At 44.8% G+C, this 13,459-nt stretch overlaps 2 protein-coding genes and 1 pseudogene across 2 annotated transcripts in view; 1 reads left to right on the top strand and 2 right to left on the bottom strand.

Moving 5' to 3' along the window:
- LOC109951186 (transcription factor 7-like 2) overlaps positions 1-3,198 on the bottom strand; it is a 13,935-nt pseudogene extending 10,737 nt beyond the window's left edge.
- A 2,502-nt stretch (positions 3,199-5,700) lies between these two features.
- LOC109951177 (zinc finger protein Dzip1-like) overlaps positions 5,701-13,459 on the bottom strand; it is an 18,948-nt gene continuing 11,189 nt past the window's right edge. Inside the window, exon 4 of the mRNA XM_020585500.1 lies at positions 5,701-6,595. Within this exon, the coding sequence (XP_020441156.1) occupies positions 6,525-6,595 (71 nt within the window). The 3' untranslated portion in view covers positions 5,701-6,524. The remainder of the gene's footprint in view (positions 6,596-13,459) is intronic.
- The window catches only part of LOC109951176 (drebrin-like protein A), an 8,247-nt gene continuing 2,814 nt past the window's right edge, over positions 8,027-13,459 (top strand). The window contains exons 1-12 of the mRNA XM_020585499.1: positions 8,027-9,305; positions 9,404-9,459; positions 9,975-10,087; positions 10,175-10,249; positions 10,560-10,700; positions 10,781-10,858; positions 10,949-11,100; positions 11,705-11,762; positions 12,210-12,275; positions 12,369-12,474; positions 12,559-12,735; positions 13,147-13,203. Coding sequence (XP_020441155.1) covers positions 9,223-9,305; positions 9,404-9,459; positions 9,975-10,087; positions 10,175-10,249; positions 10,560-10,700; positions 10,781-10,858; positions 10,949-11,100; positions 11,705-11,762; positions 12,210-12,275; positions 12,369-12,474; positions 12,559-12,735; positions 13,147-13,203 — 1,162 coding nt within the window. The 5' untranslated portion in view covers positions 8,027-9,222. The remainder of the gene's footprint in view (positions 9,306-9,403; positions 9,460-9,974; positions 10,088-10,174; positions 10,250-10,559; positions 10,701-10,780; positions 10,859-10,948; positions 11,101-11,704; positions 11,763-12,209; positions 12,276-12,368; positions 12,475-12,558; positions 12,736-13,146; positions 13,204-13,459) is intronic.

The raw sequence follows: 13,459 nt of genomic DNA, 5'->3' as shown, positions 1-13,459 counted from the left end.
CACACACACACACACACACACACACACACACACACACACACTGCAAGTCAATCAACTGCAAGTGCACAAAAGCCAGCCTTCAGTACAGTGGTGAGTCAGACACATCAGGTCTCAGTTTGTAAAACAATCCCATCCTCAGAATGTGCAGCAGCCAGAACCTGCTGCCGTTGACTGGGAGAGTCAAGTTACTGCTGTGAAGCAGCCACTGCAGAGCAGCTCTGCAAACAGTACGGTCTGCACAGGCAACAGCAGACGTTGTTGTCCACAGGTCGTCTTGGGGGGAGGGTGTCGTGTGCTGCACGTAAAGACGATTCTGGCCTGAACAAGTAAAACTGATCTGACATCAATTCATCTGTCAATTTAATGTTATTTAATCTATAAAATGTCAGTGAGCGTTTTTTGTCTAGCAGTGCAAAAGCCAAATTCAGTATAATATTGCCTAAAATCGTGGTTCTGAAACTGGGAGCCATGACCTCGTAAGATGAGCACAGTAACATTACATCAGAAAAATCAAAACAGCGACACTCAAAGTCACTCTTCCAGCCTTCCCTCCGCTCTGTGCTGCGTTCCTAGGAGTTCCCTGATTATTTTAATTCTTCATGCCTCTAAAAAGGATCATAAAAAAGGTTCTAGGTTTGGTCAAAGTGCTCTCTGCTCCCTTTATACTCAGTTCCAACATTCAATAACATGATTCTGAACACCTACAGGAATATTTGTGTGTACACCATGAAGTCCGCTGTCTGAATTTACATAAGTCACACAGAGCACCACAAAGGTCAGATCAGCTTCTATACCTGAGTGTTTACCTGCCCACAGGTGCCACCACCAGCTCTCTTCTTCCAACATGTAATTTGATGCTGTTACAATCTATAGACGAGACAAGGTGGTGCCATCATCTCTTACCTTCTCTTTCTCTGGAAACAACTGAGAATGGCATTGATGACTGTGCATTAACCTGTGAACTTTCTCCACTGCCTGTCCTCTGTAGTTTGTTTTCCTCGTTACACAAGCGTCACTCTGCTCAGACATCGGATCCTCCCTGCCGCTGCCTCACGTCCCCTCACCCCGGCTGACTTTCTCCTCCAGATTCCCATTTTCTGCTCCCCAGATAGATCTACAAATAACTATGATCCATAACCCACGACATTCAGTTTGCAATGATATAAAAAGCAGGAAATCCAGATCCCCGTGAAGAGCTGATGCTTTTTTGCTTTTAAATGCTATTTTTGACAAACACAGCTCCTTTTTAAAAACTGTGAACTACATGCACCTTCTGGATGTGTGTGCTCTATCTCACTTGCACAGTGTGCTCGTTGGGTTAAAACTGTAAAGCCAGGAGCCACCAGGCAGCCAACGCTCCTGGGTGTCCTCCGACACAACATGCGTGTGTGTCTTACTGTGCGGCCGCTTGGCGTGAGGGCTCCATTGCTGAGGTAGGGACTGCAGAGGTTCCCGAGGTCCGGGATCATGAAGAAGGGATATCCAACATATGGGGAAGGTTGGAATAGACCTCCATCCTGCCGCCTCCTCAGTGCTGAGAAACATTTAAAGGGTGATTCCAACTGGTTTTCCACAGAAACATCAGCCCACTCAGAAGTCTACCAATATATTCTAGTTGAGAGTTCAAGAAAAACAACTAGCAAATGTTCATATTTCAGAAACAAAAACAAGAAAATATTTGGCATTTTTGTCTAAGATGAATGAAAATCAATGAATTATCAAACTAGCTAAGGAGTCTTTTTTGTTGACCAGTTAATCATCTGGATGTTTGGGGCTGTACTTTTCGTTTCTCAACAATCATAAACATTGTAATCTGCCCCAACTTGTAAACACAACTGTGTAGATGAAAACCATGAAGCTTTACTCAAGTATAAATCCAGTCTAATGACAGACTTGACCTCTCAATGAGCAGGTTTACTGTCTGCCACGCATGAATGAGACAAACGTTAGGAGGGTTCCTAGGGCTAAGCTACAAGTGTTGATACCTTCTTCAAACAGCTGGCTGTGCTTGGCCCTGCTCTCCACATCTGGGTCGGGCTTGGGGCGTCTGTCTGCCTGCACACAAACATCAACAAAGCCAGAGCATCGTGGAGCCTGTGTGGAGAGGAAACACAAACAGGCTCCGCTGCTGACAACACCGTGGAGAAAAGTTGACTTCCAACCGGCCCCGTTCACTAAACTCACCTCCGAGTCCGAGCCGCTGTTGGTCTCAGACTCGTTGACCAGCGAGGACTTGACATCGTCCAGGTCCCGTTCAGAAGACACATTCCTCTTCTCCTCCTGCTCCCCCTCGTCTTTGAACGCAATCAGTTCATCGTTTGCTCCCAAGTCGTCTCCGTCTGCGCCGTTTAGCTGCGGCATGTTGGACGTTAGCTTCACTAGCTAACGTGAAATGTTCTTAAACTTAGTTTGTAAAAACAACCTACAAGACTAGAAAACCTTTAGGAAAGTATTGGGCTGGCGTTAGCGGTGTGCTAAAGGCACCAGAGCCGGTGTTAACGTTAAGCTGAGTGATGTTTTTGTCTTTTATAACGGTAAAAAAACAAAAACCATATCTAGCTAACAAGCTCGCTAGCTACTTGCTGCGTTCACGGACGTTTTAGTTTCTGGCGTCGAATTCCTGAAGTGTGGAAATCCTCCTTGAGCTTGTCTCCACCGAGAAAAGTCCAAGAAATGCAGTGCACTGACAAGAAAAACTCAAAATGATCATAAAATGATAAGAAGAATCAATCACAACCAACGGATTAGTGCTGACATTATAAAACCGAGCACAGTCCGATCAACTGAAAAGTTTACGTCCCCTTCACTGCTCTCACACCGGTGGAAAAAGTAAAGGCGTCTTTTTAAGTAAATCCCAACATCGTTAGTCGAGTTTGGTAAATGCATTATCCTCACAAACGGCGTTTTCAGAACGGAAGTTTCCGCATATCGCAGTCTTTGCTAATTCAAGAGGTTTTCTGGAGGCGTGGGAACCAGACGGGCTGGTCGGCGTTGCTGAAGTGAGTGTAAGGAAAAGACCGTGGGGCTGAGTGGGGAGGACTCGGGGTCTGCGCTGACCTCGGATCAGTTTAGCGGGCGGCAGCAGACGGTGGGTGAGTCGGCAGAACCGATCCTGGACCAGACACAACAGGTTGATCCCGTTTGTTTGCAGAGGAGGCACAAAGAGGAGCGAAGGAGGAGTTTAGGTGGAAGAAAGGGGCATTTTTTAGACCTTAAAGGAGCAGTTGGACACGTGACCCGAGGAGGAAAAAAAATCACTTTATCAAACTGTTGAATGTGAAAATTTGGACTTAAAAATACTTTAATTATACTCATAAACTTAATAACAAAATTGACTTAAAATAGTCAAAGAGCTGCAGTAACACTCCCTCCCATAATAATAATATTAATAATAATAGAGCTAAAAGTAATAAAAGTAGACTATTAGCAAATATACTTGAAATATAAAAAGTAGTCTGTCTGCATAGTGGCCCATTTCACCATATTGTACTGTCTATACTACTGGATCCTAGTGACTGGTGCATGGCTGTGTCCATCAAGGTGGAGCTGATGGTAACTATTCATCTGATTCTGAGAAGGAACTGAAGTTATTGGAGTTTAGCTACATCAGCTGAAGCAGTAATTAAGAACACAGAGGCTTCGTTTATTGTTTGCATGTGAGCATTTGATAGGATGTTACACTACTTTGTTTTTTATCATTTATCAGGGCTGCAAGCAAACAGCAATAAATCAGACTGATTTTATTTATTATCACTTATGTTGTGTGACTCTGCACGTGGGATTTGTTGACAAGAGGACAAATAGGTACTATTAGTGTCAGAGCTGTTCTTTAAAAACCTGACGATACATTTAGTGTCAGAGCTGTTCTTTAAAAACCTGACGATACATTTAGTGTCAGAGCTGTTCTTTAAAAACCTGACGATACATTTAGTGTCAGAGCTGTTCTTTAAAAACCTGACGATACATTTCCTGTGAAAAATTAATACATTCTCTGTTGAAAAACTGTAATGTGTCATATACGATGTATGTACTTTTTCATTTGTCCACAGAGAAACACACTTGAACAAGCACACTACTGCCCCCGTCACAGCTCAGTAGCGGCTCCCCTGTGGAGAGTAACCTGGTGACAATTAGGATCCACTCCCTCTGAGTCTTTCTTTGTTGTCTTCTCGGGGTTGTTCTGCACCAAGGTGCTCTCACACAGACTTTCACTCTGTGAATAAACTCAGCCCCTTTCATTCATTTGAAAGAGGGAGTGTGTTACCACTGTGGGGGCCCACATAAGGGGCCCGATGCAGCGTTGTGCAAAAAAAAAAAAAAAATTCTGGTTTAAGACTTCTAAGGTCTGTTGGAGGCTCCTGGAGGTTGGCTCATTCTTTATGGATGTAAACAAGAGAATGTTGTCCTGTTGACTGTCCATACTGTAAATCCATTATATTGATTTATTCTGTGCATCTGTTTCCTGTGTGTTCATCCAGGAAGATGGATCCCTCCTCTTCCTGAGGTTTCTTCCAATGAAATGTTTTTTTGTGGAGTTTTTCCTGATCTGCTCTGAGGGTCTAAGGACTGACGATGCCATATGCTGTTCAGATTGTAAAACCCCTTGAGGCAAATATTTGATTTGTGGTATTGAACGACAGAAATAAAGCTCGACTGCTCTGGTGTCCAAGTCCAGAACGTTGTACTTCTGTCACCCTGTGCAACCTGCAAACAGCAGCACTTATTTCATGTAGAAACACAATATAATCCAGACACAATAACATTTTTTAAAACAACAACATCATTTGACCTGTGAATTTCCATTACTTTCTCTGCTGTCTGCTTCTCTACAGCTGCCACATTTTCATCCCTGCACTTGCACCTTCTTTGAGTTTCCTCCATTAAACACACCAAGCATACACTTGACTTCCTTGGAAACAAAAGAGGGATTTCCTTCTCACTGACAAGCTCTCAGACCTCAACACACACCCTCCAACGTACGCTGTAAAAGCACAGACACACAGGGTCATGTTAAACTGCAGACCCTGCAGCTGAGGTCATCTGCACATCCTACAGTAGGAGGCAGATTTGGGGCTTACGACTGAGCAGAGGTATGCAGCCCCGTCCCTCCTCCCCTGGCCCTGCATAGCTGTGGGGGAGAGGTTCTTCACAGTCTGGGCCGGAGCCAAACACAGTAATCCCCTCCTGCTGATATACACAGCTGCTGGTGTGTGTGTGTGCACTGCTAGCCTATGAGGACTGTGTCAGTGTCTAGCCACAGTTTGTGTTGTTTTTTTTAAATTTATTCCCCTCCGGCTGAACGGCCATAGCTCAGTCTGCCTGCCAGGGCTGAAGAGGCCTGTCAGGAATGTGATGGATCCTGTAGCTCCATCACAGCGAACCATTACAGACCAGGCTGAACCCTCCAGTAACAAATCCACCGTGAACACGTGCAGGTTTCAGGTCTGTAACCCCCTTTTTCCTGCTCGTAATGCTGGAAAAGAAACCGGAGACCTGGGCGTATTCCTGACTCCAGATGTGCTCATTCTCTCTCTCACTCATTTTTTAGTCTGCCGCTGACAGGAGCACAAAGAACATGAAGAAAATCCCAAGGCCGTCTTATAAACATACAGTATATATATTAAACAAATGAAATTGGATGAAGCTCATAGTGAAAAGAAATTAACGTGTATTGTTTTACACAATCAAAATTCACCTGTCTGCAGAACAAACACGTCTTTTATTTAAGGAAAAATCAGTTTCAACAAAAATAAAGTTAAAAATCAGTCTTCTATTCATAGGTTTGAAGAAAAGCTCTCTTAAATGATAAATCAGGCATGTGAAACCTGGAAACCCTCAGGTAAGGCCATATTATTCTGTCATAGAGCAACTGTTAAGCCTGCAGCTAGAAGTTCTTTTCCATATCGCCTGACAGATATCTTTAATCATTTATTGCTCAGTGTATAAAATGCCAGAAAATGCCCACCACTATTCCCTAAGGCTCAAGGTAACATGTTGCTATTCTGTCTAACCAACAGTAAAAAAAAAACTCCAAAACACTGAGTTTAAAAACAACATTTGGATTTGAGAAGCTGAAACCAGAAAGATTTGTTGGTTTCTGGGTGCATGAGGAAATAATAAAACTGCCAGGCGCAGTGGGGGGGTCAACAGGCCCCCACAACAAACATTCACCCCACAGGGCACTAATTTAATCATGCAGGTAAAATAACTATGTACAATAACAGGATCAGGAAGTCAGAAAGCACTGAGAAGAGCAGCACTCTGCTGGCTTTGGGCTTTCTAAGGGATCTGCTGAGAATAAGAAAATTATATAATCACCTGCCGAATCTCTTAAGGCAGCAAGAAGCAGATGTCTGCGCATTAAAATGTGTCTTTGTCTACAAGCTCTCTGCTAAATTAGAAAGCGTCTCCATCAGTTTTTGTAGTTTTGTATGCTCTATTTAACAGGGGGTGTTCTGACTTGTGTATTGTATCTATGAAAGTGAAATGGCTCAGCATTGAGGTCATCGACAGCTGCAGTGACATTACTGCTGGGGGAAGACAGCTGCTGCACCTGGAGCTCCGCATGAACATCTTCCAGATGTCCACTCAGTACCTGTAACAGAGAGTGAGCACATTTATAGGGTTATAGATCCTCCAACTGCATCACCAGACAAGGAAGTTGATACCAGGCCTTTAAGAAAAAGCCTGGATTCACTTCAGTGATGACATTTACAGTAAAACGCTCTTTCTGTATTATTAGGGCCATGAAAGCCACATTACGGTCAGAGTTGGGGAAATATTGTGGCAGTAGCTGTGGTTAAGATTCAGTGAGAGTCAGGCTGTGTTCAGACCGACATTATCATTGGCTCTGCTGAAAAAAAAACCCAGCAGGTGGATCAGCCATAGTTGAAGCCTTTTACTGCAACACAAAGTGACTGTGCTGGGCACTCACACATTCACAGTCAAATACTCTGGAAAGTGACGATAATACATTTCTAATGTTTACTCTTGATTGATACGACAAAATAAAAGTGAGTAGGTGGGCAGGGATGGGTCAAGTGGGCCAGCTGGTGAGAACCCAGAGGCTCCAACAGTTACACAGAAATCCCAGGTCTGGGATGAGAGAACAGAAGTGAAACAGAGCAACAGGTAAACAGAACCTTCCTGTAAAGAACAGCACTATAGGCCATCTGTGCAAGCAGCTGATTATGACCCATGACTGTGTTTTATTGTTAGACACCCTGTAGCAGACATAGAACATTGTGAGTGATAAAACCTGGAGGAGGTCAGGGCGGGTGGACAAGAGACCACAGCTGGTTCGCCATGGGAAATCAAAGTCAGTGATGTCTCCTATTTTTACTGATGCCAGAAGAAAAACGTCCTCAAATGTCAGTTTCATTTTCCAGAATTATCCCCTGAAGGCACCAAGTATTTACAAAAACAGCTACAGCTTCTTTTATTTATTTCTGTTACGCCCTTATTCAGCAGAGCTGTCTTCTTCCCACTGTGCCTCGAAGCACCAGCAGGAAGCAGGAAGCTTTTCATTACTACCTGGTTCCCGTAAAGAAATGACCCTGTAAATTGTGGGCTTTGTTAACAAGATAACTCTCCCAGCTGAGCTGTGCATGTGAGTGCCGGTGTTTGTGCAGCAGGAGAATGTTAATGTTACCTGTGACAGAGCAGACAGGAAAGGAGAAGCAGGCAGAGGGAGAGAAGAGCAGGGGCTAAAGGGCGGGGGTCGACAGGGCTCGCTAAATTAGGGACAAGAGGAAAGAAAGGATTTAGAAGGACGGGGGCCGGGCTGGGGCTCAATTAGCTCTAGAGCTTCAGTTCATCAGTCACCCATTCATTTACTAACAGGACCGTCTGCCAGCCCTCACACACTGTGTTATATTAAGCTAATGTCAACACAAGTGTAACACTAGAAAACTGGATTAGCAGTAGGGGAGCGGTGTTTCCCACAGACAGTTTATTGGGATGGCCCAGTCACAAAGATTTGCCTGGAATTTGTAAAATACAGCCTTGTTTGTTTTTACATGTCTTCTCTGATAAAGCCACTGTCCATGACCTGCTCAGCAGCAGACACACAGAGTCAGAGACCGGCTGGGGAACACAGCGGAGCGTTTAGTGGCTCCAGAGCCAGAGGTTTCCCTCAGGAGGTGGTGGAGACCAAACCCAGAAAACACAGAGGGAGGACTGGACTTTTACCAGTTATCATCCTATTATTCTGAGCTGCAGCGAGAGAACAAGAGTGTAAAAGCAGGAATCCAGTTGAAAATGAAAGACCTATGCAGAAAGCAAAGCAGTTACAATCATCATGTTTAACTCTCCCTCTGTTTGTCAGAAGCTCTGTTTTAAAACCAGGTGCATGGATAGTCTGGAGCAGAAAATAATTCTGTTCCTACTCTCTATTACTTTGTTTTAAAATCTTTTGTCCCTGTCAGTCTCCAACCCCAGGTTTTTGTTCCTAGCGGTCGAGGTGTTCAGTATTTCCTATGTTACAGCCCCCTCTAGTGGTGAAATATGTACTCGCACGTTCTAAGGTCACCTGGTGTGTAGATGAAATATTGGTTTGGATTAAATAGGTGCACTTAGTGGCTTCTTTGCTGAAAGTCAGGTGAGAATATCACCATCAGTCTGATGTCTGTACAATAAAATGAAGCCAGGAGTTTGTTGGTGCAGCTTAGCATGAAGAACATATCATGAATACATGATGTTTGGACAATCATGCAGCTGAGTTTTTGTACTGCTCCTGTTCAGTCTCTGCACTGGATGTACACAAATAATCACACCCTGATAGTCTCTCTCTCTCTCCCACGTGCACACACACACACACACACATGCTGCTGTGATACATACACATATTGAGGCCTGTATAAAGTAGAACACACCCAGGACAAATATGAATAAATGTTTTCTCATTCAGACACATTACTCTCCCATTGGTGAACGAGTGTAAGTCACAGGTGAGTAACCGCTGTAAGAATGTGGCAGATCAGGTTTAGGTCTTCTTCCTTGACTGCTTTGACACAGCTGAGTGAGGAAACTCTGGGAACTACAATCAATCAGTCACCGTCGTTCTGCTCTGACCCCGTGGAGCTTATTTTCTAAAGGATCACTTTTTATCCATCTGCAGCTTCTTGTCTTTCTTTGGATTCTTTGCTGCACCTCCTGCTGCGTGCGTTTGTGTCTGATTATTGGCAGCCTGTTTGGACTGTGAATGAGGAAACCTGGATCACAATGGCGGTGAACCTGAGCAAGAACGGTGCTGCACTGATGGCTGCTTATAAAGAAGTGGTGGACGGAAAGTCGGGCACAAACTGGTCAGTTACCGAACATTTAATCACTCAGAGAAAACTGTCCACACCTCTGCGCCATGCTACTCCTGTGACATCATGGTTTTTACACCTCTGTGTTTCAGGGCGCTGTTTACTTACGAAGGGAACAGTAATGACATTCGTCTGGCAGGAAAGGGAGGTGAGACCTGACTGATGTGCTGTAAACCTCACTGACAGCCACTTCAGCTCCACTTATGTTTGCCCAACTTCCACTTGTGTGTCACAGTTTAAGCAGCTCAAATGAGTACTGTCTGAACAGCTCTGCTTCTAATTGGACTTAGAAGTACAAAGGACCAGTTACCTGCCTGCACCCTTTTTAATTTGGTCAGAGAGACACGTGCAAAACAATGTGCACAACAAGTCTCTGCCATGTCACTGACACATGGCAGAGAAGAAGACTTCTGGCAACTTTCATGTAGTTAACGTGTCAGTGGTAAAGGTGCAGGTTGTGCGGCAAAGCTTCAGCTGCATTCTGGTGGAGCTGGTTTTACAGCAACGACTTTATATTCTGTTCATCCAACGTTTCCCAACCCGAGGGTCGGGCCCTCTAAAGAGTCACCAGATAAATCTCAGGGAAAAATAAACACATGATACACTGATTTAATTACATTTTCCAGTAATGTTGGGCACTTTGAATGTGTGTGTGTTGTGTAGATGGTGGCTTAGAGGAAATGGTGGAGGAACTGAACAGCGGGAAGGTGATGTACGCTTTCTGTCGTGTCCAGGACCCCAACTCTGGTCTGCCCAAATATGTCCTCATAAACTGGGTGAGACACACACACACACACACACTTTACATGACATAAAGAGTGGTGTGTCTTTACATGTGTGTTCATGTACATGCACAACAACAGACAGGTGAAGGTGTGAAGGACTCCCGAAAAGGAATGTGTGCCAACCACTTGAGCTCAATGACCAACTTCCTAAAGGTGAGTCTGACTGCTCGTAACACCCTCCTCTGTCGGGTCGCTCACCTGCTAGTGTGTGTGTGAGGGGTCAGCTCTGGGCACTGGGGAGACGAGTGACAGCAGAGCGGAGACACAGAGAAGGCTGGACAGAGACGTAGTCCAGAGAACAGGAACAGGAACAAGTGTAAAACCCCCTCGGTTTACCACATAATGTTAAAATCTCATCTCTGTATGGCCTTGTTTAATATCAACGAGATTCCCCCAGAACACAGCTTTGTCCTCTGTCCTTCTGTGTGGAACCTGACTATCACTGACACGGGTGTGAACGCAGGGAGCCCATGTGACTATAAACGCCCGGGGAGAGGAGGACGTGGAACCGGAGACCATCTTGGACAAAGTGGCCAAAGCCTCTGGAGCCAACTATAACTTCAACAAACAAACAGAGTATAGAGACGCACCCAGAGGCCCGGTGGTGAGAGACACAGCATCATGTGTAGCAGACGTATAAATGTAATTTATTGCTTCACTTCTCATCGTCTGCTGATTTTTCAGGGTTCTGTGTATCAGAAGGTCAACGCTGTGGAGGAGATTCAACAAACCAACAAGGACAACTTCTGGTTCCAAGCCCAGGTGTCGCTTCATATTTATCAGACACGTGTGCTGCTAATGAAGTCTGAGTATCTGAAGTTTTATTTAAAACAAATCATCTGTTGTGTCCAGAGGGACGAAAAGGTTCGTCAACAGGAGGAGAGCAAACGAGCGGAGCTGGAGAGACAGACGCTGGAGAGGGAGAGGAGGGAGCTGGATGAGAAGCAGGCGAAGGACAGGGAGAGTAAAGCAAAGGAGAGAGCTCTGCAGATCCAGCAGAACAGGTGAGTCGAACACACGAGGCTGGCTGTGTTTGAACACGTTGACTTTTATCAGTGCTACAGTTTTTTATATGTCAGGTTAAATTAACAGAAAACCTTGAACAAAGTCAAATGAGTCCACCAGAGGAGGACAGTAAGGCTGCAGCCAACAATTTGCTTCATTATCATCACATCTGACAACTATTTTCTTTAATAATCAACTGATTGATCAGTGTATAAAATGTTGGAAATAGTGAAAAATACCATTATTATTCCCTAAAGTCCACGTTTACATACTCAAACAGTTTTTCTGTCTGACCTACGTTTAAAAACTCAAAGATGAAACCAGCAGAGATTCAGAGAATATTTGGAATTTTTGCTTTAAAAATGACTTAATGAACTGTCCAAACTGGCGAATCCGTGAATCATCTGATTATTTAAGGTGTAGTGTAGTGATTGGTTTCTGTGGGTCTGGGGAAAATCGGGAGGTGTATACTGTCACCTGGGGACCGACAGCATGTTTTTGCCCCGGGGCCCTCGGGAGTTTAGCGCAGCCCTGCAGACACACAACAACACACAGAGTCACAGAATCAAAGCCAGTGATTTGTGTGTTTGTCTTTGCAAACAGGATTTATCAGAAGCAGAGAGAAGAGGAAGAGGAAAGAGAGCGAGAGCAGCAGCGACTGGTGAGCCGATCGCACAGGAGATGAAACTATACTTTATATTTTTGGCACAGAGCCAGCCCACCACGTCCTGTGTGTGTGTCACAGCCTGATGTCCCTCCTCCCTCTGGGCCACAGAGCTCCACCGTGTCTACACACCAGTAAACCCAGCAGTGACCACACTGTGGCACTGGCTGACGCGTTCCTCCGTCACTATGAACACACACTATTGTTTACTCTGACTCAGTCCCACACACACCATCCTGCTGCCACAGATACTCATTAGAGGCCGGAGGTGGATTCATCCGCTGCTGAAAATAGTCCCAGACAGATGCACTGTTTCCTGCTGCTGCCTGGCTGGACAGTGCACTGATTACACAACTAACACTGTGGCAAGCTACAGGTTCCACGTTAAGGCAGTTTAATGCCAACCTAGAGCAGTCTACCAATAACATCACATGTCTGTTTTAGAACCAGCAGGACAAAGAGAACAAGACGACAAACATCAGCTCTGCTCCGTCTGTGCAGAAAGCTAATGTGAGTACAACTGACGCACCAAGAGGTTCTCCATAAATCCATTAGGAAGCAGTGGCTTGGTTTTTATGAATGAAGTCTCACTGTTGTTCACAGGAGGCCAAGTCGCTGATTTCTCAGAGATCATTTAACCCCAGAGACATATTCATGCAGAAGGAGCAGAGCTTTGAGGCCGGTGACACACCCGCTGCATCCAGACCTGGTAACCCACTAGAATCCAGCATGAAGAACACCTGATGAAACATGGCATTAATGGTCTGACTGAAGTTTTCAATCTGTCTCTCAGGCAAGCTGCAGAGTCGATTTCTATCTCAGAATTCGGTGGAGAGAGAGTCCCCAGTGCAGCCACAGTATCCTCAAGCTTCAGCCAAGACCCCCCGGTCTCCTGTCACACCCATCTCCCCTGTGCTGTCTCACTCAGCTGCTGTAGCTGTTGCCCACACTCCGCCTGTTCAGTCTGCAGGTCAGACACATCAAGCTCCCTTTGCACTGCCTGTCTGGGATATTAGACATAACGATACAATCAGTCATGGCTGGTTCCTTTCCTTCTGCATGAGGTGTAGATGTGAGCATCACTAGTAGAGATGTGGGGTGGGAGAGAAGATGGATTCACATGAGGCAGCTTTCAGACTGTGTTAAAACAGCTCCGAGGGCTGTGTTTGTGTGGGGGTGCTGTTTCATTTACCAGTAAGACAATAGATTTACTGTATCTGTTCAGTAAATGTGTTTTGAATGGAGGCTTGCATGCATGTGATTGGTCAGTGCAGCACCTTACCAGATGTCACACTGCATAAGAAGCTGAATCAGATCCAACTTTCTTTTTTATCTGGTGACAATGTCCACACATGTCTGTCTGTGTCATGTGTCCACACAGGTGCTGCTTACACAGACGAGTGGTCAGACGAGTTTGATGACGATGAAGCTGCTGCAGGTATAACAAGTGTTAGCCAGCAGAGTCCAAGCAGGTTTACACTCAGAACATGTGAAGAACTTTTAAAATACGATCAAGGTCAAAGTGTTTATTGTCATATGCACAGTTAGGAAACGTGTTTCCTGTACAATGAAATTCTTACTTTGTCGTCCACATGAATGCCACAAAATACAAATGAAATATAAAGTAGATAAATAAGTAACACAAAATCTAAGGCACTTTAAGCAGCAAATGAAGAGATATAATAAAAATATAT

The sequence above is a fragment of the Monopterus albus genome, unplaced genomic scaffold, assembly GCF_001952655.1.
Source record: "Monopterus albus unplaced genomic scaffold, M_albus_1.0 scaffold368.1, whole genome shotgun sequence".
Taxonomy (NCBI): domain Eukaryota; kingdom Metazoa; phylum Chordata; class Actinopteri; order Synbranchiformes; family Synbranchidae; genus Monopterus; species Monopterus albus.
This window is presented reverse-complemented; position numbering and strand designations above follow the sequence as displayed.